The 24,790-nt window shown below is 41.8% G+C and overlaps 1 protein-coding gene across 1 annotated transcript in view; it reads right to left on the bottom strand.

The window, feature by feature from the left end:
• Window positions 1-473: 473 nt before the first annotated feature.
• LOC110499502 (cAMP and cAMP-inhibited cGMP 3',5'-cyclic phosphodiesterase 10A) overlaps window positions 474-24,790 on the bottom strand; it is a 170,947-nt gene continuing 146,630 nt past the window's right edge. The window contains exons 17-22 of the mRNA XM_036956385.1: window positions 24,607-24,762; window positions 6,634-6,806; window positions 5,229-5,340; window positions 4,484-4,564; window positions 4,103-4,191; window positions 474-1,782 (exon numbers count right to left, since the gene is read on the bottom strand). Coding sequence (XP_036812280.1) covers window positions 1,308-1,782; window positions 4,103-4,191; window positions 4,484-4,564; window positions 5,229-5,340; window positions 6,634-6,806; window positions 24,607-24,762 — 1,086 coding nt within the window. The 3' untranslated portion in view covers window positions 474-1,307. The remainder of the gene's footprint in view (window positions 1,783-4,102; window positions 4,192-4,483; window positions 4,565-5,228; window positions 5,341-6,633; window positions 6,807-24,606; window positions 24,763-24,790) is intronic.

Genomic DNA, 24,790 nt, shown 5'->3' with positions numbered 1-24,790 from the left:
CGTTCAAATCAAATCAAAACAAACAAAAACGCAGACATAAAGATCCATTCAGTTCCCAAGAAGTGGAGTGGATCAGGTGACTGGTTCCCAAGTGGTTGGTGGATCAGGTGACTGGTGGATCCGGTGACTGGTGGATCAGGTGAATGGTGGATCAGGTGGTTGGTGGATCAGGTGGTTGATGGATCAGGTGGTTGGTGGTTCCGGTGGTTGATGGATCAGGTGGTTGGTGGATCAGGTGGTTGGTGGATCAGGTGACTGGTCGATCCGGTGACTGGTGGATCAGGTGGTTGGTGGATCAGGTGACTGGTGGATCAGGTGACTGGTGGATCCGGTGACTGGTGGATCAGGTGGTTGGTGGATCAGGTGGTTGGTGGATCAGGTGGTTGTTGAATCAGGTGACTGGTGGATCAGGTGACTGGTGGATCAGGTGGTTGGTGGATCAGGTGGTTGGTGGTTCCGGTGGTTGATGGATCAGGTGGTTGGTGGATCAGGTGACTGGTCGATCCGGTGACTGGTGGATCTGGTGGTTGGTGGATCAGGTGACTGGTGGATCAGGTGACTGGTGGATCCGGTGACTGTTGGATCAGGTGGTTGGTGGATCAGGTGGTTGGTGGATCAGGTGACTGGTGGATCCGGTGACTGGTGGATCAGGTGGTTGGTGGATCAGGTGGTTGGTGGATCAGGTGGTTGTTGAATCAGGTGACTGGTGGATCAGGTGACTGGTGGATCAGGTGACTGGTGGATCAGGTGACTGGTGGATCCGGTGACTGGTGGATCCGGTGACTAGTGGATCAGGTGGTTAGTGGATCAGGTGGTTGGTAGATCAGGTGATTGGTGCCGAATCCCCACTCGGCTGTATTCATCAGTGCAAAACATTTTGCAACGGAAATCGTAAAACAACTGTTTCTTATTGGACCGGCCCAGGTAGTCTCTCCCTGTTTCGGCCCGTTTGTTTGCGTTTGGTGCCTAATGAACACACCCCTGCGGTCCTCCGTCCGTGTCTACAGGAGTGGATGACAACGTCTGTGTTACCTCCTCTCCTTCCTCACCCAATGAGGTAACTGTGTGTTTCCGAAAATAATCCCCTTGTCAGTAAATCCACCAATCATCTTCCCTCGTCCCTACGCATGTTTCCCGCCCCTTCCTGTTGCAGAAGGAATTGAGTCGCTGACATAGGAAGTCCAGACAGGAAGTACACACACCTGCTGGCAGGGGACATTGTGAGGGCATGTGGTAGCGAGGGCATGTGGTAGTGAGGGTGTATTGACTTGCGTGGTAGTGAGGGCGAGCAGTGGCTTCACTACTAGTCAGGTGTCCACCTTCACAGGGCCTGAGTCAGGGTTAGATGGTTCCTCCGTGCTGGGCTCTACAATGGGGTCAACAGGCTCTACCCTGGGGTCAATAGGCTCTGCCCTGGGGTCAACAGGCTCTGCCCTGGGGTCAACAGGCTCTGCCCTGGGGTCAACAGGCTCTATCCTGGGGTCAACAGGCTCTACCCTGGGGTCAACAGGCTCTGCCCTGGGGTCAACAGGCTCTGCCCTGGGGTCAACAGGCTCTGCCCTGGGGTCAACAGGCTCTGCCCTGGGGACAACAGGCTCTATCCTGGGGTCAACAGGCTCTGCCCTGGGATCAACAGGCTCTGCCCTGGGGTCAACAGGCTCTGCCCTGGGGTCAACAGGCTCTATCCTGGGGTCAACAGGCTCTGACGGAGCCCACACTCCTCTCACTCCACTGTCCTCCTCCTCTCCATTCACTATCTTCTCCCACTGGCCAAGGTTCTCCCTGTGGAAAAACAATCATACTAGGATCAAAAGGCCAGTAGGAAGACAGTGTGTGTGTGTGTGTGTGTGTGTGTGTGTGTGTGTGTGTGTGCGTGTATGTGTGTGTTCACGTGAGGTATGTTTTATTAGTGAAAACATTGTACATTCATTACTCTATCCCCTACGTTTCCTCTGCCTAACCCACCGGGTGCTTTAAAGCCTGACTGACCTTGATCCTTTGGGAATGTAAACAAAGTAAAATATCAAAACGCCTGGTTTTTGTGTCAACACACACACACACACACACACACACAAACACACACACAAACACACACACACACACACACACACACACACACACACACACACACACACACACACACACACACACACACACACACACACTCACGCAACGAATGAGCTACGCGGGCCTGATAAATATTACAGACAAACACACTGGAAACTGTACACATGATGCAGATATGTGTGTAGTCTATGGTGTGTGTAGTCTATGTAATATATGGTGTGTGTAGTCTATGGTGTGTGTAGTCTATGTAATATATGGTGTGTGTAGTCTATGGTGTGTGTAGTCTATGTAATATATGGTGTGTGTAGTCTATGGTGTGTGTAGTCTATGTAATATATGGTGTGTGTAGTCTATGGTGTGTGTAGTCTATGTAATATATGGTGTGTGTAGTCTATGTAATATATGGTGTGTGTAGTCTATGTAATATATGGTGTGTGTAATATATGGTGTGTAGTCTATGTAATATATGGTGTGTAGTCTATGTAATATATGGTGTGTGTAGTCTATGTAATATATGGTGTGTGTAGTCTATGGTGTGTGTAGTCTATGTAATATATGGTGTGTGTAATATATGGTGTGTGTAGTCTGTGTAATATATGGTGTGTGTAATATATGGTGTGTGTAGTCTATGTAATATATGGTGTGTGTAGTCTATGTAATATATGGTGTGTGTAGTCTATGGTGTGTGTAGTCTATGTAATATATGGTGTGTGTAGTATATGGTGTGTGTAGTCTATGTAATATATGGTGTGTGTAGTCTATGGTGTGTGTAGTATATGTAATATATGGTGTGTGTAGTCTATGGTGTGTGTAGTCTATGTAATATATGGTGTGTGTAATATATGGTGTGTGTAGTCTATGTAATATATGGTGTGTGTAGTCTATGTAATATATGGTGTGTGTAGTCTATGTAATATATAGTGTGTGTAATATATGGTGTGTAGTCTATGTAATATATAGTGTGTGTAATATATGGTGTGTGTAGTCTATGTAATATATGGTGTGTGTAGTCTATGTAATATATAGTGTGTGTAATATATGGTGTGTGTAGTCTATGTAATATATGGTGTGTGTAGTATATGTAATATATGGTGTGTGTAGTCTATGTAATATATGGTGTGTGTAGTCTATGTAATATATGGTGTGTGTAGTCTATGTAATATATAGTGTGTGTAGTCTATGGTGTGTGTAGTCTATGTAATATATGGTGTCTAGTCTATGTAATATATGGTGTGTGTAGTCTATGGTGTGTGTAGTCTATGTAATATATGGTGTGTGTAGTATATGTAATATATGGTGTGTGTAGTCTATGTAATATATAGTGTGTGTAATATATGGTGTGTGTAGTCTATGTAATATATGGTGTGTGTAGTCTATGTAGTATATGGTGTCTAGTATATGGAATATATGGTGTCTAGTCTATGTAATATATGGTGTCTAGTCTATGTAATATATGGTGTGTGTAGTATATGTAATATATGGTGTCAAGTATATGTAATATATGGTGTGTGTAGTCTATGTAATATATGGTGTGTGTAGTATATGTAATATATGGTGTCTAGTCTATGTAATATATGGTGTGTGTAGTATATGTAATATATGGTGTCTAGTCTATGTAATATATGGTGTGTGTAGTATATGTAATATATGGTGTGTAGTCTATGTAATATATCATGTGTGTAGTCTATGGTGTGTGTAGTCTATGTAATATATGGTGTGTGTAGTCTATGGTGTGTGTAGTCTATGTAATATATGGTAAGTAGTCTATGTAATATATGATGTGTGTAGTCTATGGTGTGTGTAGTCTATGTAATATATGGTAAGTAGTCTATGTAATATATGGTGTGTGTAGTCTATGTAATATATGGTAAGTAGTCTATGTAATATATGGTGTGTGTAGTCTATGGTGTGTGTAGTCTATGTAATATATGGTGTGTGTAGTCTATGTAATATATGGTAAGTAGTCTATGTAATATATGATGTGTAGTCTATGTAATATATAGTCTATGTGGTTGGTGTATTGTATGTTACTCACTTGCAGGCTTGTAGAAGAGGGCCAGAAGGGGGGAAGAGCTCAGATAAGGTGGTATAACATGGGAGTGCAACAGCATTGTAGAACCCCACCTACAGAAACAGACAAGGAGAATGCATGTGATTGGATAAGAACAACAATGTATTCCCGACAATGACCTAAAAAAAAGTCCACAGATCTGATGGGACTGGATGGGAAAGCAACATGATGTAAACTACGTGGAGTGGAGCTGTTGTTTCCACCTACACCTGTCTCAGGTCAGTAAAGGGGCGGGAACAAGGGGCACATCCAGCCAGAATGAGACGCAGCCTAGGTAATGTTCTTAGTGTGTGTGTGTGTGTGTGTGTGTGTGTGTGTGTGTGTGTGTGTGTGTGTAGTTCTTACCTGCCCCTGAGGAACCTCTTCCTTCTTATCTCTGTCCATCATAGGGATGGGCTGTATACCTATCTTCTTCATCTCATCCCCCTGTAGAGGAGAGGAGGAGGAGGAGGAGGAGGAGGAGGAGGAGGAGGAGAGGAGGAGGAGGAGGAGGAGGGGGAGGGAGAGAGGAGGAGGAGGACGAGAGGAGGAGGAGAGGAGGAGGAGAGGAGGAGGAGGAGGAGGAGGGAGAGAGAAGGGAGAGAGGAGGAGGAGGAGGAGGAGGAGGAGGAGGAGGAGGAGGAGGAGGAGGAGGATTCATAATTCATTCATAACCCATTAATTCATAGTCCATTAATTTATAATCCATTCATAACCCATTCATAATTCATTCATTCCCCATTCATACATAATCCATCCATTCATAATTCATTCATAACCCATTCATTCATAATCCATTCATTCATAATTCATTCATAATTCATTCGTTGTTAATGAATTGATGAACTCTTTACAACAGTAGTATTGTAGTACACTCTTAGAAAGGAAGGTGCTACCTAAAACTACAAAGGGTTCTTCAATTGTCCCCGTAGGATAACTCTCTGAAAATAATTGTTTTTTTGTTCCAAGTGGAACCCTTCCGCTAATACAATGTTCTACGTGGAACCCTTTCACCATCAAAGTGTTCCGCCTGTAACCTAAAAAGGTTCTCTTTTGGGGACAAACAATGAATCCTTTTGGTGGTTGAGTGTGGTGAGTTATACTACTGTACCTCAGCCCAGAACTCAGCGTAGATATCATTGGCTGTGAGTCGCGTGATTGGCCACAGCTTGGTAACGGAACACAGGTCACATGCTGTCATCATCAGACCAATCACACGGTCCCTGGGGAAAGAGAAGTATTAATTTATGATTTATTTATATCTACAGTTCAGAATGTATTCAGACCCCTTGATTTTTCCCACATTTTGTTACGTTACATACAGCCTTATTCTAAAATTGAATAAATCAATAAAAATCCCTCATCAATCTACACACGACCTTAAGTCGTGTAATGGCTGCCAAAGGTACTTCAACAAAGTACTGAGTAAAGGGTCTGAATACTTATGTAAATGTAATATTTCATTCATTTATTTTTTATGCCTAAAATGTAAAAAAAAAAATGTTTTTGCTTTGTTATTACGGGGCATTGTGATGTCATTATGGGGTATTGTGATGTCATTATGGGGTATTGTGATGTCATTATGGGGTATTGTGATGTCATTATGGGGTATTGTGATGTCATTATGGGTGTATTGTGTGTAGATTGATGAGAAAAAAAAGCTATTTAATTTTAGAATAAGGCTGTCATGTAACAAAATGTGGAAAAAGTCAAGGGGTCTGAATACTTTCCTATAATGCACTGTATTTCCAGATGCATGAGAATGAGTGTAGTTGTCCCCTGACTCGATTAGTCTTTTCTAACTGTTGCCATGCTGACCCAAACCACCGTGACGCTGACCCAAACCCCCGTGATGCTGACCAAAACCACAGTGATGCTGACCAAAACCACCGTGATGTTGACCCAAAACACAGTGATGCTGACCCAAAACACAGGGATGCTGACCCAAACCACCGTGATGCTGACCCAAAACCACCTTGATGCTGACCTAAAACCACAGTGATGCTGACCAAAACCACCGTGATGTTGACCCAAAACACAGTGATGCTGACCCAAACCACCGTGATGCTGACCAAAACCACAGTGATGCTGACCAAAACCACCGTGATGCTGACCCAAAACACAGTGATGCTGACCCAAAACACAGTGATGCTGACCCAAAACACAGTGATGCTGACCCAAAACCACTGTGATGCTGACCCAAAACACAGTGATGCTGACCCAAAACCACCGTGATGCTGACCCAAAACACTGTGTGATAAAATAGTTTTTTTTCTCTCTTTACGTTGACCTGTTCAGCACGGTTCCAGGAACTATAGTGGATGTGTAACCATGGCAGCTCAGTGAGCTTGGTCTGATTTGGCTTGGTTCAGGTCCAGTGTGTGTGTGTGTGTGTGTGTGTGTGTGTGTGTGACCTCTAACCTGTGTTGGTGGTTGTCCAGGTCCAGTGTGTGTGTGTGTGTGTGTGTGTGTGTGTGTGTGTGTGTGTGTGTGTGTGTGTGTGTGTGACCTCTGACCTGTGTTGGTGGTTGTCCAGGTCCAGAGCTCCAGTGCTCAGTAGTTCAGCTAGCTGTTTGCGGTTGCCGAAGTAGAGCGCCAGATCTGTAGCGATGATGGCCTTGTGGATGACCTCTAACACCTGCTCGTACTCACTGGAAATCAGGTTGGAGAAAATATTGTGCCCTTCCAGCTATGGGAAACAAAGAGATCAATAAAAAGCACAAGCTCTGCTCATGAGGCGTTCGGCTCAGCTAGGCTTAGGAGGGATAGCCAGAGGGTACGTCCTGAGGCGGAGAAGTAGGTCGTTTAAAGTTTGGGGTAGTTAGGAATACTTCAGGGACTTTAGGAATACTCCAGGGACTTTAACGTTGGGGGTAGCTAGGAATACTTCAGGGACTTTAACGTTGGGGGTAGCTAGGAATACTTCAGGGACTTTAACATTGGGGGTAGTTACGAATAGTTCAGGGACTTTAATGTTGGGGTAGCTAGGAATACTTCAGGGACTTTAACGTTGGGGGTTAGTTAGGAATACTTCTCAGGGCTGGGGTCAATATAAGAGGTAAATTGAAATTCTAATTTAAAGGCTATCTATTTTCAATTTCTCAATAAACTTAAAAGTAAAAGCTATTTATTTCCCACTTTTTAAGTTTTCAATTCAATGAAAATTTGAATGAATTATCGTAATTGGAATTGACCCCAACCCTGACATTTGGGAGGACAAGGATTCAAGGTACATGATCATCATCTACCAATGATAAAGATTTGAATTGGGAGGTGACACAGGTTAATAACAATGTGTGTGCGTTTGTGTGAGTGTGTGGTATAACAGTGTGTGGTATAACACACACACACACACACACTGCTGTATAGGGCAGCTATAGTGTGTTGTGTGTGTGATGATTTTTATGTGTAACATTGTAGTGTTGATTCAGTAATAGTGAAATTAACACTGAATGGTGTAGAAGAACTGTTAACAACCAAAGTTATTATTTACAGAGTAGATATAGGTAGATAGGTAGAGTAAAACAGCCACACCAATCATTAGCATTTTCCCGGCATGCTGCAATGCAGCTTGACTTTTAAGGATTGTTTTTAATATCTGTGTTTTTGGATGTGCATTGAGTAACAAAGCATTCTCTCAACCAGCTTCATGAGGTAGTCACCTGGAATGCATTTCAATTAACAGGTGTGCCTTGTTAAAAGCTAATTTGTGGAATTTCATTCCTTGTTAAAACGTTTGAGCCAATCAGTTGTGTTGTGACAAGGTAGGGGTGGTATACAGAAGATACCCCTATAACCAAAGAGAAACGACAGTCCATCATTACTTTAAGACATGATGTCCATATGGAACATTTCAAGAACTTTGAAAGTTTCTTCAAGTGCAGTCACAGAAACCATCAAGCGCTGTGATGAAACTGGCTCTCATGAGGATCGCCACAGGAAAGGAAGACCCAGAGTTACCTCTGCTGCAGAGGATAAGTTCATTAGAGTTACCAGCCTCAGAAATTGCAGCCCAAATAAATGCTTCACAGAGTTCAAGTAACAGACACATCTCAACATCAACTGTTCAGAGGAGACCCGGTGAATCAGGCCTTCATGGTCAAATTGCTGCAAAGAAACCACTACTAAAGGACACCAATAACAAGAAGAGACTTGCTTGGGCCAAGATACACGAGCAATGGACATTAGACCAGTGGAAATCTGTCTTTTGGTCTGGAGTCCAAATTTGTTGTGTCTTTGTGAGATGCAGAGTAGGTGAACGGATGATCTCTGCATGTGTGGTTTCCAACGTAAAGCTTGCAGGAGGAGGTGTGGGGGTGCTTTGCTGGGGACACTGTGATTTATTTAGAATTCAAGGCACACTTAACCAGCGTGGCTACCACAGCATTCTGCAGCAATACACCATCCTATCTGTTTTGGGCTTAGTGGGTCTATCATTTGTTTTTCAACAAGACAATGATCCAACACACCTCCAGGCTGTGTAAGGGCTATATGACCAAGAAGGAGAATGATGGAGTGCTTCATCAGATGACCTGGCCTTTACAGTCACCCGACTTCAACCCAATTGAGATGGTTTGGGATGAGTTAAACTGCAGTGTGAAGGAAAAGCAGTCAACAAGCGCTCACCATATGTGGGAACTCCTTCAAGACTGTTGGAAAAGTATTCCAGGTGAAGCTGGTTGAGAGAATGCCAAGTGTGTGCAAAGCTGTCATCAAGTCAAAGGGATTCTTCTACTTTGAAGAATCTCAAATATAAAATATATTTAGATTTGTTTAACACTTGACACTGGTCACTAAATGATTCTACATGATAGGTGTTATTTCATAGTTTTAATGTCTTCACTATTATGATGTAGAAAATAGTAAAAACTGTACTTTTGACTGGTACTGAATGTAATGTATTGTCATAAAGTAAAATGTTAAAGATAACATTCACCCCCTTATCTCACCTTATTTGCTCACATTGTATATAGACTTGTTTATACTGTATTATTGACTGTATGTTTGTTTTACTCCCATGTGTAACTCTGTGTCGTTGTATGTGTCGAACTGCTTTGCTTTATCTTGTCCAGGTCGCAGTTGTAAATGAGAACTTGCCTACCTGGTTAAATAAAGGTGTTCTCAACTAGCCTACCTGGTTAAATAAAGGTGTTCTCAACTAGCCTACCTGGTTAAATAAAGGTGTTCTCAACTAGCCTACCTGGTTAAATAAAGGTGTTCTCAACTAGCCTACCTGGTTAAATAAAGGTGTTCTCAACTAGCCTACCTGGTTAAATAAAGGTGTTCTCAACTAGCCTACCTGGTTAAATAAAGGTGTTCTCAACTAGCCTACCTGGTTAAATAAAGGTGTTCTCAACTTGCCTACCTGGTTAAATAAAGGTGTTCTCAACTAGCCTACCTGGTTAAATAAAGGTGTTCTCAACTAGCCTACCTGGTTAAATAAAGGTGTTCTCAACTAGCCTACCTGGTTAAATAAAGGTGTTCTCAACTAGCCTAGCTGGCTAAATAAAGGTGTTCTCAACTAGCCTACCTGGTTAAATAAAGGTGTTCTCAACTAGCCTACCTGGTTAAATAAAGGTGTTCTCAACTAGCCTACCTGGCTAAATAAAGGTGTTCTCAACTTGCCTACCTGGTTAAATAAAGGTGTTCTCAACTAGCCTACCTGGTTAAATAAAGGTGTTCTCAACTAGCCTACCTGGTTAAATAAAGGTGTTCTCAACTAGCCTACCTGGTTAAATAAAGGTGTTCTCAACTGGCCTACCTGGTTAAATAAAGGTGTTCTCAACTAGCCTACCTGGTTAAATAAAGGTGTTCTCAACTAGCCTACCTGGTTAAATAAAGGTGTTCTCAACTAGCCTACCTGGTTAAATAAAGGTGTTCTCAACTGGCCTACCTGGTTAAATAAAGGTGTTCTCAACTGGCCTACCTGGTTAAATAAAGGTGTTCTCAACCCTCCTACCTGGTTAAATAAAGGTGTTCTCAACTAGCCTACCTGGTTAAATAAAGGTGTTCTCAACTAGCCTACCTGGTTAAATAAAGGTGTTCTCAACTGGCCTACCTGGTTAAATAAAGGTGTTCTCAACTTGCCTACCTGGTTAAATAAAGGTGTTCTCAACTAGCCTACCTGGTTAAATAAAGGTGTTCTCAACTAGCCTACCTGGCTAAATAAAGGTGTTCTCAACTAGCCTACCTGGTTAAATAAAGGTGTTCTCAACTAGCCTACCTGGTTAAATAAAGGTGTTCTCAACTAGCCTACCTGGTTAAATAAAGGTGTTCTCAACTAGCCTACCTGGTTAAATAAAGGTGTTCTCAACTAGCCTACCTGGTTATATAAAGGTGTTCTCAACTAGCCTACCTGGTTAAATAAAGGTGTTCTCAACTAGCCTACCTGGTTATATAAAGGTGTTCTCAACTAGCCTACCTGGTTAAATAAAGGTGTTCTCAACTAGCCTACCTGGTTAAATAAAGGTGTTCTCAACTAGCCTACCTGGTTAAATAAAGGTGTTCTCAACTAGCCTACCTGGTTAAATAAAGGTGTTCTCAACTAGCCTACCTGGTTAAATAAAGGTGTTCTCAACTTGCCTACCTGGTTAAATAAAGGTGTTCTCAACTTGCCTACCTGGTTAAATAAAGGTGTTCTCAACTAGCCTACCTGGTTAAATAAAGGTGTTCTCAACTTGCCTACCTGGTTAAATAAAGGTGTTCTCAACTTGCCTACCTGGTTAAATAAAGGTGTTCTCAACTGGCCTACCTGGTTAAATAAAGGTGTTCTCAACTAGCCTACCTGGTTAAATAAAGGTGTTCTCAACTTGCCTACCTGGTTAAATAAAGGTGTTCTCAACTAGCCTACCTGGTTAAATAAAGGTGTTCTCAACTTGCCTACCTGGTTAAATAAAGGTGTTCTCAACTAGCCTACCTGGTTAAATAAAGGTGTTCTCAACTTGCCTCCCTAGTTAAATAAAGGTGTTCTCAACTAGCCTACCTGGTTAAATAAAGGTGTTCTCAACTAGCCTACCTGGTTAAATAAAGGTGTTCTCAACTGGCCTACCTGGTTAAATAAAGGTGTTCTCAACTAGCCTACCTGGTTAAATAAAGGTGTTCTCAACTAGCCTACCTGGTTAAATAAAGGTGTTCTCAACTGGCCTACCTGGTTAAATAAAGGTGTTCTCAACTGGCCTAGCTGGTTAAATAAAGGTGTTCTCAACTTGCCTACCTGGTTAAATAAAGGTGTTCTCAACTAGCCTACCTGGTTAAATAAAGGTGTTCTCAACTGGCCTACCTGGTTAAATAAAGGTGTTCTCAACTGGCCTACCTGGTTAAATAAAGGTGTTCTCAACTAGCCTACCTGGTTAAATAAAGGTGTTCTAAACTAGCCTACCTGGTTGAATAAAGGTGTTCTCAACTGGCCTACCTGGTTAAATAAAGGTGTTCTCAACTAGCCTACCTGGTTAAATAAAGGTGTTCTCAACTAGCCTACCTGGTTAAATAAAGGTGTTCTCAACTGGCCTACCTGGTTAAATAAAGGTGTTCTCAACTGGCCTACCTGGTTAAATAAAGGTGTTCTCAACTTGCCTACCTGGTTAAATAAAGGTGTTCTCAACTAGCCTACCTGGTTAAATAAAGGTGTTCTCAACTGGCCACCTGGTTAAATAAAGGTGTTCTCAACTAGCCCACCTGGTTAAATAAAGGTGTTCTCAACTAGCCTACCTGGTTAAATAAAGGTGTTCTCAACTGGCCTACCTGGTTAAATAAAGGTGTTCTCAACTGGCCTACCTGGTTAAATAAAGGTGTTCTCAACTAGCCTACCTGGTTAAATAAAGGTGTTCTCAACTAGCCTACCTGGTTAAATAAAGGTGTTCTCAACTAGCCTACCTGGTTAAATAAAGGTGTTCTCAACTAGCCTACCTGGTTAAATAAAGGTGTTCTCAACTAGCCTACCTTGTTAAATAAAGGTGTTCTCAACTGGCCTACCTGGTTAAATAAAGGTGTTCTCAACTGGCCTACCTGGTTAAATAAAGGTGTTCTCAACTGGCCTACCTGGTTAAATAAAGGTGTTCTCAACTAGCCTACCTGGTTAAATAAAGGTGTTCTCAACTAGCCTACCTGGTTAAATAAAGGTGTTCTCAACTAGCCTACCTGGTTAAATAAAGGTGTTCTCAACTAGCCTACCTGGTTAAATAAAGGTGTTCTCAACTAGCCTACCTGGTTATATAAAGGTGTTCTCAACTAGCCTACCTGGTTAAATGAAGGTGTTCTCAACTAGCCTACCTGGTTAAATAAAGGTGTTCTCAACTAGCCTACCTGGTTAAATAAAGGTGTTCTCAACTAGCCTACCTGGTTAAATAAAGGTGTTCTCAACTAGCCTACCTGGTTAAATAAAGGTGTTCTCAACTAGCCTACCTGGTTATATAAAGGTGTTCTCAACTAGCCTAGCTGGTTAAATAAAGGTGTTCTCAACTAGCCTACCTGGTTAAATAAAGGTGTTCTCAACTAGCCTAGCTGGTTAAATAAAGGTGTTCTCAACTAGCCTACCTGGTTAAATAAAGGTGTTCTCAAATAGCCTACCTGGTTAAATAAAGGTGTTCTCAACTAGCCTACCTGGTTAAATAAAGGTGTTCTCAACTAGCCTACCTGGTTAAATAAAGGTGTTCTCAACTAGCCTAGCTGGTTAAATAAAGGTGTTCTCAACTAGCCTAGCTGGTTAAATAAAGGTGTTCTCAACTAGCCTACCTGGTTATATAAAGGTGTTCTCAACTAGCCTACCTGGTTAAATAAAGGTGTTCTCAACTAGCCTACCTGGTTATATAAAGGTGTTCTCAACTAGCCTACCTGGTTAAATAAAGGTGTTCTCAACTAGCCTACCTGGTTAAATAAAGGTGTTCTCAACTAGCCTACCTGGTTAAATAAAGGTGTTCTCAACTGGCCTACCTGGTTAAATAAAGGTGTTCTCAACTAGCCTACCTGGTTAAATAAAGGTGTTCTCAACTAGCCTACCTGGTTAAATAAAGGTGTTCTCAACTAGCCTACCTGGTTAAATAAAGGTGTTCTCAACTGGCCTACCTGGTTAAATAAAGGTGTTCTCAACTGGCCTACCTGGTTAAATAAAGGTGTTCTCAACCCTCCTACCTGGTTAAATAAAGGTGTTCTCAACTAGCCTACCTGGTTAAATAAAGGTGTTCTCAACTAGCCTACCTGGTTAAATAAAGGTGTTCTCAACTGGTCTACCTGGTTAAATAAAGGTGTTCTCAACTTGCCTACCTGGTTAAATAAAGGTGTTCTCAACTAGCCTACCTGGTTAAATAAAGGTGTTCTCAACTAGCCTACCTGGCTAAATAAAGGTGTTCTCAACTAGCCTACCTGGTTAAATAAAGGTGTTCTCAACTAGCCTACCTGGTTAAATAAAGGTGTTCTCAACTAGCCTACCTGGTTAAATAAAGGTGTTCTCAACTAGCCTACCTGGTTAAATAAAGGTGTTCTCAACTAGCCTACCTGGTTATATAAAGGTGTTCTCAACTAGCCTACCTGGTTAAATAAAGGTGTTCTCAACTAGCCTACCTGGTTATATAAAGGTGTTCTCAACTAGCCTACCTGGTTAAATAAAGGTGTTCTCAACTAGCCTACCTGGTTAAATAAAGGTGTTCTCAACTAGCCTACCTGGTTAAATAAAGGTGTTCTCAACTAGCCTACCTGGTTAAATAAAGGTGTTCTCAACTAGCCTACCTGGTTAAATAAAGGTGTTCTCAACTTGCCTACCTGGTTAAATAAAGGTGTTCTCAACTTGCCTACCTGGTTAAATAAAGGTGTTCTCAACTAGCCTACCTGGTTAAATAAAGGTGTTCTCAACTTGCCTACCTGGTTAAATAAAGGTGTTCTCAACTTGCCTACCTGGTTAAATAAAGGTGTTCTCAACTGGCCTACCTGGTTAAATAAAGGTGTTCTCAACTAGCCTACCTGGTTAAATAAAGGTGTTCTCAACTTGCCTACCTGGTTAAATAAAGGTGTTCTCAACTAGCCTACCTGGTTAAATAAAGGTGTTCTCAACTTGCCTACCTGGTTAAATAAAGGTGTTCTCAACTAGCCTACCTGGTTAAATAAAGGTGTTCTCAACTTGCCTCCCTAGTTAAATAAAGGTGTTCTCAACTAGCCTACCTGGTTAAATAAAGGTGTTCTCAACTAGCCTACCTGGTTAAATAAAGGTGTTCTCAACTGGCCTACCTGGTTAAATAAAGGTGTTCTCAACTAGCCTACCTGGTTAAATAAAGGTGTTCTCAACTAGCCTACCTGGTTAAATAAAGGTGTTCTCAACTGGCCTACCTGGTTAAATAAAGGTGTTCTCAACTGGCCTAGCTGGTTAAATAAAGGTGTTCTCAACTTGCCTACCTGGTTAAATAAAGGTGTTCTCAACTAGCCTACCTGGTTAAATAAAGGTGTTCTCAACTGGCCACCTGGTTAAATAAAGGTGTTCTCAACTAGCCTACCTGGTTAAATAAAGGTGTTCTCAACTGGCCTACCTGGTTAAATAAAGGTGTTCTCAACTGGCCTACCTGGTTAAATAAAGGTGTTCTCAACTAGCCTACCTGGTTAAATAAAGGTGTTCTAAACTAGCCTACCTGGTTGAATAAAGGTGTTCTCAACTGGCCTACCTGGTTAAATAAAGGTGTTCTCAACTAGCCTACCTGGTTAAATAAAGGTGTTCTCAACTAGCCTACCTGGTTAAATAAAGGTGTTCTCAACTGGCCTACCTGGTTAAATAAAGGTGTTCTCAACTGGCCTACCTGGTTAAATAAAGGTGTTCTCAACTTGCCTACCTGGTTAAATAAAGGTGTTCTCAACTAGCCTACCTGGTTAAATAAAGGTGTTCTCAACTGGCCACCTGGTTAAATAAAGGTGTTCTCAACTAGCCTACCTGGTTAAATAAAGGTGTTCTCAACTAGCCTACCTGGTTAAATAAAGGTGTTCTCAACTGGCCTACCTGGTTAAATAAAGGTGTTCTCAACTGGCCTACCTGGTTAAATAAAGGTGTTCTCAACTAGCCTACCTGGTTAAATAAAGGTGTTCTCAACTAGCCTACCTGGTTAAATAAAGGTGTTCTCAACTAGCCTACCTGGTTAAATAAAGGTGTTCTCAACTAGCCTACCTGGTTAAATAAAGGTGTTCTCAACTAGCCTACCTGGTTAAATAAAGGTGTTCTCAACTGGCCTACCTGGTTAAATAAAGGTGTTCTCAACTAGCCTACCTGGTTAAATAAAGGTGTTCTCAACTAGCCTACCTGGTTAAATAAAGGTGTTCTCAACTAGCCTACCTGGTTAAATAAAGGTGTTCTCAACTAGCCTACCTGGTTAAATAAAGGTGTTCTCAACTAGCCTACCTGGTTATATAAAGGTGTTCTCAACTAGCCTACCTGGTTAAATGAAGGTGTTCTCAACTAGCCTACCTGGTTAAATAAAGGTGTTCTCAACTAGCCTACCTGGTTAAATAAAGGTGTTCTCAACTAGCCTACCTGGTTAAATAAAGGTGTTCTCAACTAGCCTACCTGGTTAAATAAAGGTGTTCTCAACTAGCCTACCTGGTTATATAAAGGTGTTCTCAACTAGCCTAGCTGGTTAAATAAAGGTGTTCTCAACTAGCCTACCTGGTTAAATAAAGGTGTTCTCAACTAGCCTAGCTGGTTAAATAAAGGTGTTCTCAACTAGCCTACCTGGTTAAATAAAGGTGTTCTCAAATAGCCTACCTGGTTAAATAAAGGTGTTCTCAACTAGCCTACCTGGTTAAATAAAGGTGTTCTCAACTAGCCTACCTGGTTAAATAAAGGTGTTCTCAACTAGCCTAGCTGGTTAAATAAAGGTGTTCTCAACTAGCCTAGCTGGTTAAATAAAGGTGTTCTCAACTAGCCTACCTGGTTATATAAAGGTGTTCTCAACTAGCCTACCTGGTTAAATAAAGGTGTTCTCAACTAGCCTACCTGGTTATATAAAGGTGTTCTCAACTAGCCTAGCTGGTTAAATAAAGGTGTTCTCAACTAGCCTACCTGGTTAAATAAAGGTGTTCTCAACTAGCCTAGCTGGTTAAATAAAGGTGTTCTCAACTAGCCTACCTGGTTATATAAAGGTGTTCTCAACTAGCCTAGCTGGTTAAATAAAGGTGTTCTCAACTAGCCTACCTGGTTAAATAAAGGTGTTCTCAACTAGCCTACCTGGTTAAATAAAGGTGTTCTCAACTGGCCTACCTGGTTAAATAAAGGTGTTCTCAACTAGCCTACCTGGTTAAATAAAGGTGTTCTCAACTAGCCTACCTGGTTAAATAAAGGTGTTCTCAACTAGCCTAGCTGGTTAAATAAAGGTGTTCTCAACTAGCCTACCTGGTTAAATAAAGGTGTTCTCAACTGGCCTACCTGGTTAAATAAAGGTGTTCTCAACTAGCCTACCTGGTTAAATAAAGGTGTTCTCAACTAGCCTACCTGGTTAAATAAAGGTGTTCTCAACTGTCCTACCTGGTTAAATAAAGGTGTTCTCAACTAGCCTACCTGGTTAAATAAAGGTGTTCTCAACTTGCCTACCTGGTTAAATAAAGGTGTTCGCAACTAGCCTACCTGGTTAAATAAAGGTGTTCTCAACTAGCCTACCTGGTTAAATAAAGGTGTTCTCAACTAGCCTACCTGGTTAAATAAAGGTGTTCTCAACTGGCCTAGCTGGTTAAATAAAGGTGTTCTCAACTAGCCTAGCTGGTTAAATAAAGGTGTTCTCAACTAGCCTACCTGGTTAAATAAAGGTGTTCTCAACTAGCCTACCTGGCTAAATAAAGGTGTTCTCAACTGGCCTACCTGGTTAAATAAAGGTGTTCTCAACTGGCCTACCTGGTTAAATAAAGGTGTTCTCAACTAGCCTACCTGGTTAAATAAAGGTGTTCTCAACTAGCCTACCTGGCTAAATAAAGGTGTTCTCAACTGGCCTACCTGGTTAAATAAAGGTGTTCTCAACTAGCCTACCTGGTTAAATAAAGGTGTTCTCAACTAGCCTACCTGGTTAAATAAAGGTGTTCTCAACTGGCCTACCTGGTTAAATAAAGGTGTTCTCAACTAGCCTACCTGGCTAAATAAAGGTGTTCTCAACTGGCCTACCTGGTTAAATAAAGGTGTTCTCAACTAGCCTACCTGGTTAAATAAAGGTGTTCTCAACTAGCCTACCTGGTTAAATAAAGGTGTTCTCAACTAGCCTACCTGGTTAAATAAAGGTGTTCTCAACTAGCCTACCTGGTTAAATAAAGGTGTTCTCAACTGGCCTACCTGGTTAAATAAAGGTGTTCTCAACTGGCCTACCTGGTTAAATAAAGGTGTTCTCAACTAGCCTACCTGGTTAAATAAAGGTGTTCTCAACTAGCCTACCTGGTTAAATAAAGGTGTTCTCAACTAGCCTACCTGGTTAAATAAAGGTGTTCTCAACTAGCCTACCTGGTTAAATAAAGGTGTTCTCAACTAGCCTACCTGGTTAAATAAAGGTGTTCTCAACTAGCCTACCTGGTTAAATAAAGGTGTTCTCAACTTGCCTACCTGCTTAAATAAAGGTGTTCTCAACTAGCCTACCTGGTTAAATAAAGGTGTTCTCAACTAGCCTACCTGGTTAAATAAAGGTGTTCTCAACTGTCCTACCTGGTTAAATAAAGGTGTTCTCAACTAGCCTACCTGGTTAAATAAAGGTGTTCTCAACTTGCCTACCTGGTTAAATAAAGGTGTTCTCAACTAGCCTACCTGGTTAAATAAAGGTGTTCTCAACTAGCCTACCTGGTTAAATAAAGGTGTTCTCAACTGGCCTAGCTGGTTAAATAAAGGTGTTCTCAACTAGCCTAGCTGGTTAAATAAAGGTGTTCTCAACTAGCCTACCTGGTTAAATAAAGGTGTTCTCAACTAGCCTACCTGGCTAAATAAAGGTGTTCTCAACTGGCCTACCTGGTTAAATAAAGGTGTTCTCAACTGGCCTACCTGGTTAAATAAAGGTGTTCTCAACTAGCCTACCTGGTTAAATAAAGGTGTTCTCAACTAGCCTACCTGGCTAAATAAAGGTGTTCTCAACTGGCCTACCTGGTTAAATAAAGGTGTTCTCAACTAGCCTACCTGGTTAAATAAAGGTGTTCTCAACTAGCCTACCTGGTTAAATAAAGGTGTTCTCAACTGGCCTACCTGGTTAAATAAAGGTGTTCTCAACTAGCCTACCTGGCTAAATAAAGGTGTTCTCAACTGGCCTACCTGGTTAAATAAAGGTGTTCTCAACTAGCCTACCTGGTTAAATAAAGGTGTTCTCAACTAGCCTACCTGGCTAAATAAAGGTGTTCTCAACTGGCCTACCTGGTTAAATAAAGGTGTTCTCAACTGTCCTACCTGGTTAAATAAAGGTGTTCTCAACTAGCCTACCTGGTTAAATAAAGGTGTTCTCAACTAGCCTACCTGGTTAAATAAAGGTGTTCTCAACTAGCCTACCTGGTTAAATAAAGGTGTTCTCAACTAGCCTACCTGGTTAAATAAAGGTGTTCTCAACTAGCCTACCTGGTTAAATAAAGGTGTTCTCAACTAGCCTACCTGGTTAAATAAAGGTGTTCTCAACTAGCCTACCTGGTTAAATAAAGGTGTTCTCAACTAGCCTACCTGGTTAAATAAAGGTGTTCTCAACTAGCCTACCTGGTTAAATAAAGGTGTTCTCAACTAGCCTACCTGGTTAAATAAAGGTGTTCTCAACTAGCCTACCTGGTTAAATAAAGGTGTTCTCAACTTGCCTACCTGGTTAAATAAAGGTGTTCTCAACTTGCCTACCTGGTCAAATAAAGGTGTTCTCAACTTGCCTACCTGGTTAAATAAAGGTGTTCTCAACTTGCCTACCTGGTTAAATAAAGGTGTTCTCAACTAGCCTACCTGGTTAAATAAAGGTGTTCTCAACTTGCCTACCTGGTTAAATAAAGGTGTTCTCAACTAGCCTACCTGGTTAAATAAAGGTGTTCTCAACTAGCCTACCTGGTTAAATAAAGGTGTTCTCAACTGGCCTACCTGGTTAAATAAAGGTGTTCTCAACTAGCCTACCTGGTTAAATAAAGGTGTTCTTAACTAGCCTACCTGGTTAAATAAAGGTGTTCTCAACTAGCCTACCTGGTTAAATAAAGGTGTTCTCAACTAGCCTACCTGGCTAAATAAAGGTGTTCTCAACTAGCCTACCTGGTTAAAAAAAGGTGTTCTCAACTGGCCTACCTGGTTAAATAAAGGTGTTCTCAACTGGCCTACCTGGTTAAATAAAGGTGTTCTCAACTAGCCTACCTGGCTAAATAAAGGTGTTCTCAACTAGCCTACCTGGTCAAATAAAGGTGTTCTCAACTAGCCTACCTGGTTAAATAAAGGTGTTCTCAACTGGCCTACCTGGTTAAATAAAGGTGTTCTCAACTAGCCTACCTGGTTAAATAAAGGTGTTCTCAACTAGCCTACCTGGTTAAATAAAGGTGTTCTCAACTAGCCTACCTGGTTAAATAAAGGTGTTCTCAACTAGCCTACCTGGTTAAATAAAGGTGTTCTCAACTAGCCTACCTGGTTAAATAAAGGTGTTCTCAACTAGCCTACCTGGCTAAATAAAAGTGTTCTCAACTAGCCTACCTGGTTAAAAAAAGGTGTTCTCAACTGGCCTACCTGGTTAAATAAAGGTGTTCTCAACTAGCCTACCTGGTTAAATAAAGGTGTTCTCAACTAGCCTACCTGGTTAAATAAAGGTGTTCTCAACTGGCCTACCTGGTTAAATAAAGGTGTTCTCAACTGGCCTACCTGGTTAAATAAAGGTGTTCTCAACTAGCCTACCTGGCTAAATAAAGGTGTTCTCAACTAGCCTACCTGGTTAAATAAAGGTGTTCTCAACTAGCCTACCTGGCTAAATAAAGGTGTTCTCAACTAGCCTACCTGGTTAAATAAAGGTGTTCTCAACTAGCCTACCTGGCTAAATAAAGGTGTTCTCAACTAGCCTACCTGGTTAAAAAAAGGTGTTCTCAACTGGCCTACCTGGTTAAATAAAGGTGTTCTCAACTAGCCTACCTGGTTAAATAAAGGTGTTCTCAACTAGCCTACCTGGTTAAATAAAGGTGTTCTCAACTGGCCTACCTGGTTAAATAAAGGTGTTCTCAACTGGCCTACCTGGTTAAATAAAGGTGTTCTCAACTAGCCTACCTGGCTAAATAAAGGTGTTCTCAACTAGCCTACCTGGTTAAATAAAGGTGTTCTCAACTGGCCTACCTGGTTAAATAAAGGTGTTCTCAACTAGCCTACCTGGTTAAATAAAGGTGTTCTCAACTGGCCTACCTGGTTAAATAAAGGTGTTCTCAACTAGCCTACCTGGTTAAATAAAGGTGTTCTCAACTAGCCTACCTGGTTAAATAAAGGTGTTCTCAACTGGCCTACCTGGTTAAATAAAGGTGTTCTCAACTAGCCTACCTGGTTAAATAAAGGTGTTCTCAACTAGCCTACCTGGTTAAATAAAGGTGTTCTCAACTAGCCTACCTGGTTAAATAAAGGTGTTCTCAACTAGCCTACCTGGTTAAATAAAGGTGTTCTCAACTGGCCTACCTGGTTAAATAAAGGTGTTCTCAACTGGCCTACCTGGTTAAATAAAGGTGTTCTCAACTAGCCTACCTGGTTAAATAAAGGTGTTCTCAACTGGCCTACCTGGTTAAATAAAGGTGTTCTCAACTGGCCTACCTGGTTAAATAAAGGTGTTCTCAACTAGCCTACCTGGTTAAATAAAGGTGTTCTCAACTAGCCTACCTGGTTAAATAAAGGTGTTCTCAACTGGCCTACCTGGTTAAATAAAGGTGTTCTCAACTGGCCTACCTGGCTAAATAAAGGTGTTCTCAACTAGCCTACCTGGTTAAATAAAGGTGTTCTCAACTGGCCTACCTGGTTAAATAAAGGTGTTCTCAACTGGCCTACCTGGTTAAATAAAGGTGTTCTCAACTAGCCTACCTGGTTAAATAAAGGTGTTCTCAACTAGCCTACCTGGTTAAATAAAGGTGTTCTCAACTAGCCTACCTGGTTAAATAAAGGTGTTCTCAACTAGCCTACCTGGTTCAATAAAGGTGTTCTCAACTGGCCTACCTGGTTAAATAAAGGTGTTCTCAACTAGCCTACCTGGTTAAATAAAGGTGTTCTCAACTAGCCTACCTGGTTAAATAAAGGTGTTCTCAACTAGCCTACCTGGTTAAATAAAGGTGTTCTCAACTGGCCTACCTGGTTAAATAAAGGTGTTCTCAACTGGCCTACCTGGTTAAATAAAGGTGTTCTCAACTAGCCTACCTGGTTAAATAAAGGTGTTCTCAACTAGCCTACCTGGTTAAATAAAGGTGTTCTCAACTAGCCTACCTGGTTAAATAAAGGTGTTCTCAACTAGCCTACCTGGTTAAATAAAGGTGTTCTCAACTAGCCTACCTGGTTAAATAAAGGTGTTCTCAACTGGCCTACCTGGTTAAATAAAGGTGTTCTCAACTAGCCTACCTAGTTAAATAAAGGTGTTCTCAACTAGCCTACCTGGTTAAATAAAGGTGTTCTCAACTAGCCTACCTGGTTAAATAAAGGTGTTCTCTACTAGCCTACCTGGTTAAATAAAGGTGTTCTCAACTAGCCTACCTGGTTAAATAAAGGTGTTCTCAACTAGCCTACCTGGTTAAATAAAGGTGTTCTCAACTAGCCTACCTGGTTAAAAAAAGGTGTTCTCAACTGGCCTACCTGGTTAAATAAAGGTGTTCTCAACTAGCCTACCTGGTTAAATAAAGGTGTTCTCAACTAGCCTACCTGGTTAAATAAAGGTGTTCTCAACTAGCCTACCTGGTTAAATAAAGGTGTTCTCAACTAGCCTACCTGGTTAAATAAAGGTGTTCTCAACTGGCCTACCTGATTAAATAAAGGTGTTCTCAACTAGCCTAGCTGGTTAAATAAAGGTGTTCTCAACTAGCCTAGCTGGTTAAATAAAGGTGTTCTCAACTAGCCTACCTGGTTAAATAAAGGTGTTCTCAACTAGCCTACCTGGTTAAATAAAGGTGTTCTCAACTAGCCTACCTGGTTAAATAAAGGTGTTCTCAACTAGCCTACCTGGTTAAATAAAGGTGTTCTCAACTAGCCTACCTGATTAAATAAAGGTGTTCTCAACTAGCCTACCTGGTTAAATAAAGGTGTTCTCAACTAGCCTACCTGGTTCAATAAAGGTGTTCTCAACTGGCCTACCTGGTTAAATAAAGGTGTTCTCAACTAGCCTACCTGGTTAAATAAAGGTGTTCTCAACTAGCCTACCTGGTTAAATAAGGGTGTTCTCAACTAGCCTACCTGGTTAAATAAAGGTGTTCTCAACTGGCCTACCTGGTTAAATAAAGGTGTTCTCAACTGGCCTACCTGGTTAAATAAAGGTGTTCTCAACTAGCCTACCTGGTTAAATAAAGGTGTTCTCAACTAGCCTACCTGGTTAAATAAAGGTGTTCTCAACTAGCCTACCTGGTTAAATAAAGGTGTTCTCAACTAGCCTACCTGGTTAAATAAAGGTGTTCTCAACTAGCCTACCTGGTTAAATAAAGGTGTTCTCAACTGGCCTACCTGGTTAAATAAAGGTGTTCTCAACTAGCCTACCTAGTTAAATAAAGGTGTTCTCTACTAGCCTAGCTGGTTAAATAAAGGTGTTCTCAACTAGCCTAGCTGGTTAAATAAAGGTGTTCTCAACTAGCCTACCTGGTTAAATAAAGGTGTTCTCAACTAGCCTACCTGGTTAAATAAAGGTGTTCTCAACTAGCCTACCTGGTTAAATAAAGGTGTTCTCAACTAGCCTACCTGGTTAAATAAAGGTGTTCTCAACTAGCCTACCTGGTTAAATAAAGGTGTTCTCAACTAGCCTACCTGGTTAAATAAAGGTGTTCTCAACTAGCCTACCTGGTTAAATAAAGGTGTTCTCAACTGGCCTACCTGATTAAATAAAGGTGTTCTCAACTAGCCTACCTGGTTAAATAAAGGTGTTCTCAACTGGCCTACCTGGTTAAATAAAGGTGGGAAAAAAAGTAACTCTACAATTCAATCAAAAAGAAAATGCACCATGGGAAATATGCAAATGAGGCTTTAAACCATACAGTGTTATAACAACACCCAAAATGACTTACTGTAACAGTGTTAATCTGTTACATTACAGAGTGTTCCATTAACACCCAAAATGTAACATTATAATCAGAGTATGTTTTACACTCTGTAGAGTGGGACCATTTGTGATCTTAGGTAGTGTGTAAAATTAACTCTTTGAGTGTTGATTGAACACTGCAAAAATGCACTGTGAACGCACGCTTTGATTGTGCCCATGTGCGCGTGTGGTATTCCTACCTGGTGGATGGATACAGTCTGGGAGAAGTGGTGTGTCCTACCTGGTGGATGGATACAGTCTGGGAGAAGTGGTGTGTCCTACCTGGTGGATGGATACAGTCTGGGAGAAGTGGTATTCCTACCTGGTGGATGGATACAGTCTGGGAGAAGTGGTATTCCTACCTGGTGGATGGATACAGTCTGGGAGAAGTGGTATTCCTACCTGGTGGATGGATACAGTCTGGGTGAAGTGGTATTCCTACCTGGTGGATGGATACAGTCTGGGAGAAGTGGTGTTCCTACCTGGTGGATGGATACAGTCTGGGAGAAGTGGTGTGTCCTACCTGGTGGATGGATACAGTCTGGGAGAAGTGGTGTGTCCTACCTGGTGGATGGATACAGTCTGGGTGAAGTGGTATTCCTACCTGGTGGATGGATACAGTCTGGGAGAAGTGGTGTTCCTACCTGGTGGATGGATACAGTCTGGGAGAAGTGGTGTTCCTACCTGGTGGATGGATACAGTCTGGGTGAAGTGGTATTCCTACCTGGTGGATGGATACAGTCTGGGAGAAGGGGTGTTCCTACCTGGTGGATGGATACAGTCTGGGTGAAGTGGTATTCCTACCTGGTGGATGGATACAGTCTGGGAGAAGTGGTGTTCCTACCTGGTGGATGGATACAGTCTGGGTGAAGTGGTATTCCTACCTGGTGGATGGATACAGTCTGGGAGAAGTGGTGTTCCTACCTGGTGGATGGATACAGTCTGGGTGAAGTGGTATTCCTACCTGGTGGATGGATACAGTCTGGGAGAAGTGGTGTTCCTACCTGGTGGATGGATACAGTCTGGGAGAAGTGGTGTGCCCTACCTGGTGGATGGATACAGTCTGGGAGAAGTGGTGTGTCCTACCTGGTGGATGGATACAGTCTGGGTGAAGTGGTATTCCTACCTGGAGGATGGATACAGTCTGGGAGAAGTGGTATTCCTACCTGGTGGATGGATACAGCCTGGGAGAAGTGGTATTCCTACCTGGTGGATGGATACAGTCTGGGAGAAGTGGTGTTCCTACCTGGAGGATGGATACAGTCTGGGAGAAGTGGTGTTCCTACCTGGTGGATGGATACAGTCTGGGAGAAGTGGTGTTCCTACCTGGAGGATGGATACAGTCTGGGAGAAGTGGTGCTGCTCCATTGTAGATGTGCTGTACAGGGCAGCTAGAGGATGGTCAAACTTCTGCAGGTAGGTGTTACTGTATCCTCGATGGTCCAGATCATGACATAGACAGGCTATCAGCAGACCCTTCTTCTGTTGATGGGGGAGCAAATGGGGGAGA

The sequence above is a fragment of the Oncorhynchus mykiss genome, chromosome 20 (assembly GCF_013265735.2).
Source record: "Oncorhynchus mykiss isolate Arlee chromosome 20, USDA_OmykA_1.1, whole genome shotgun sequence".
In the NCBI taxonomy this organism is placed as follows: domain Eukaryota; kingdom Metazoa; phylum Chordata; class Actinopteri; order Salmoniformes; family Salmonidae; genus Oncorhynchus; species Oncorhynchus mykiss.
This window is presented reverse-complemented; position numbering and strand designations above follow the sequence as displayed.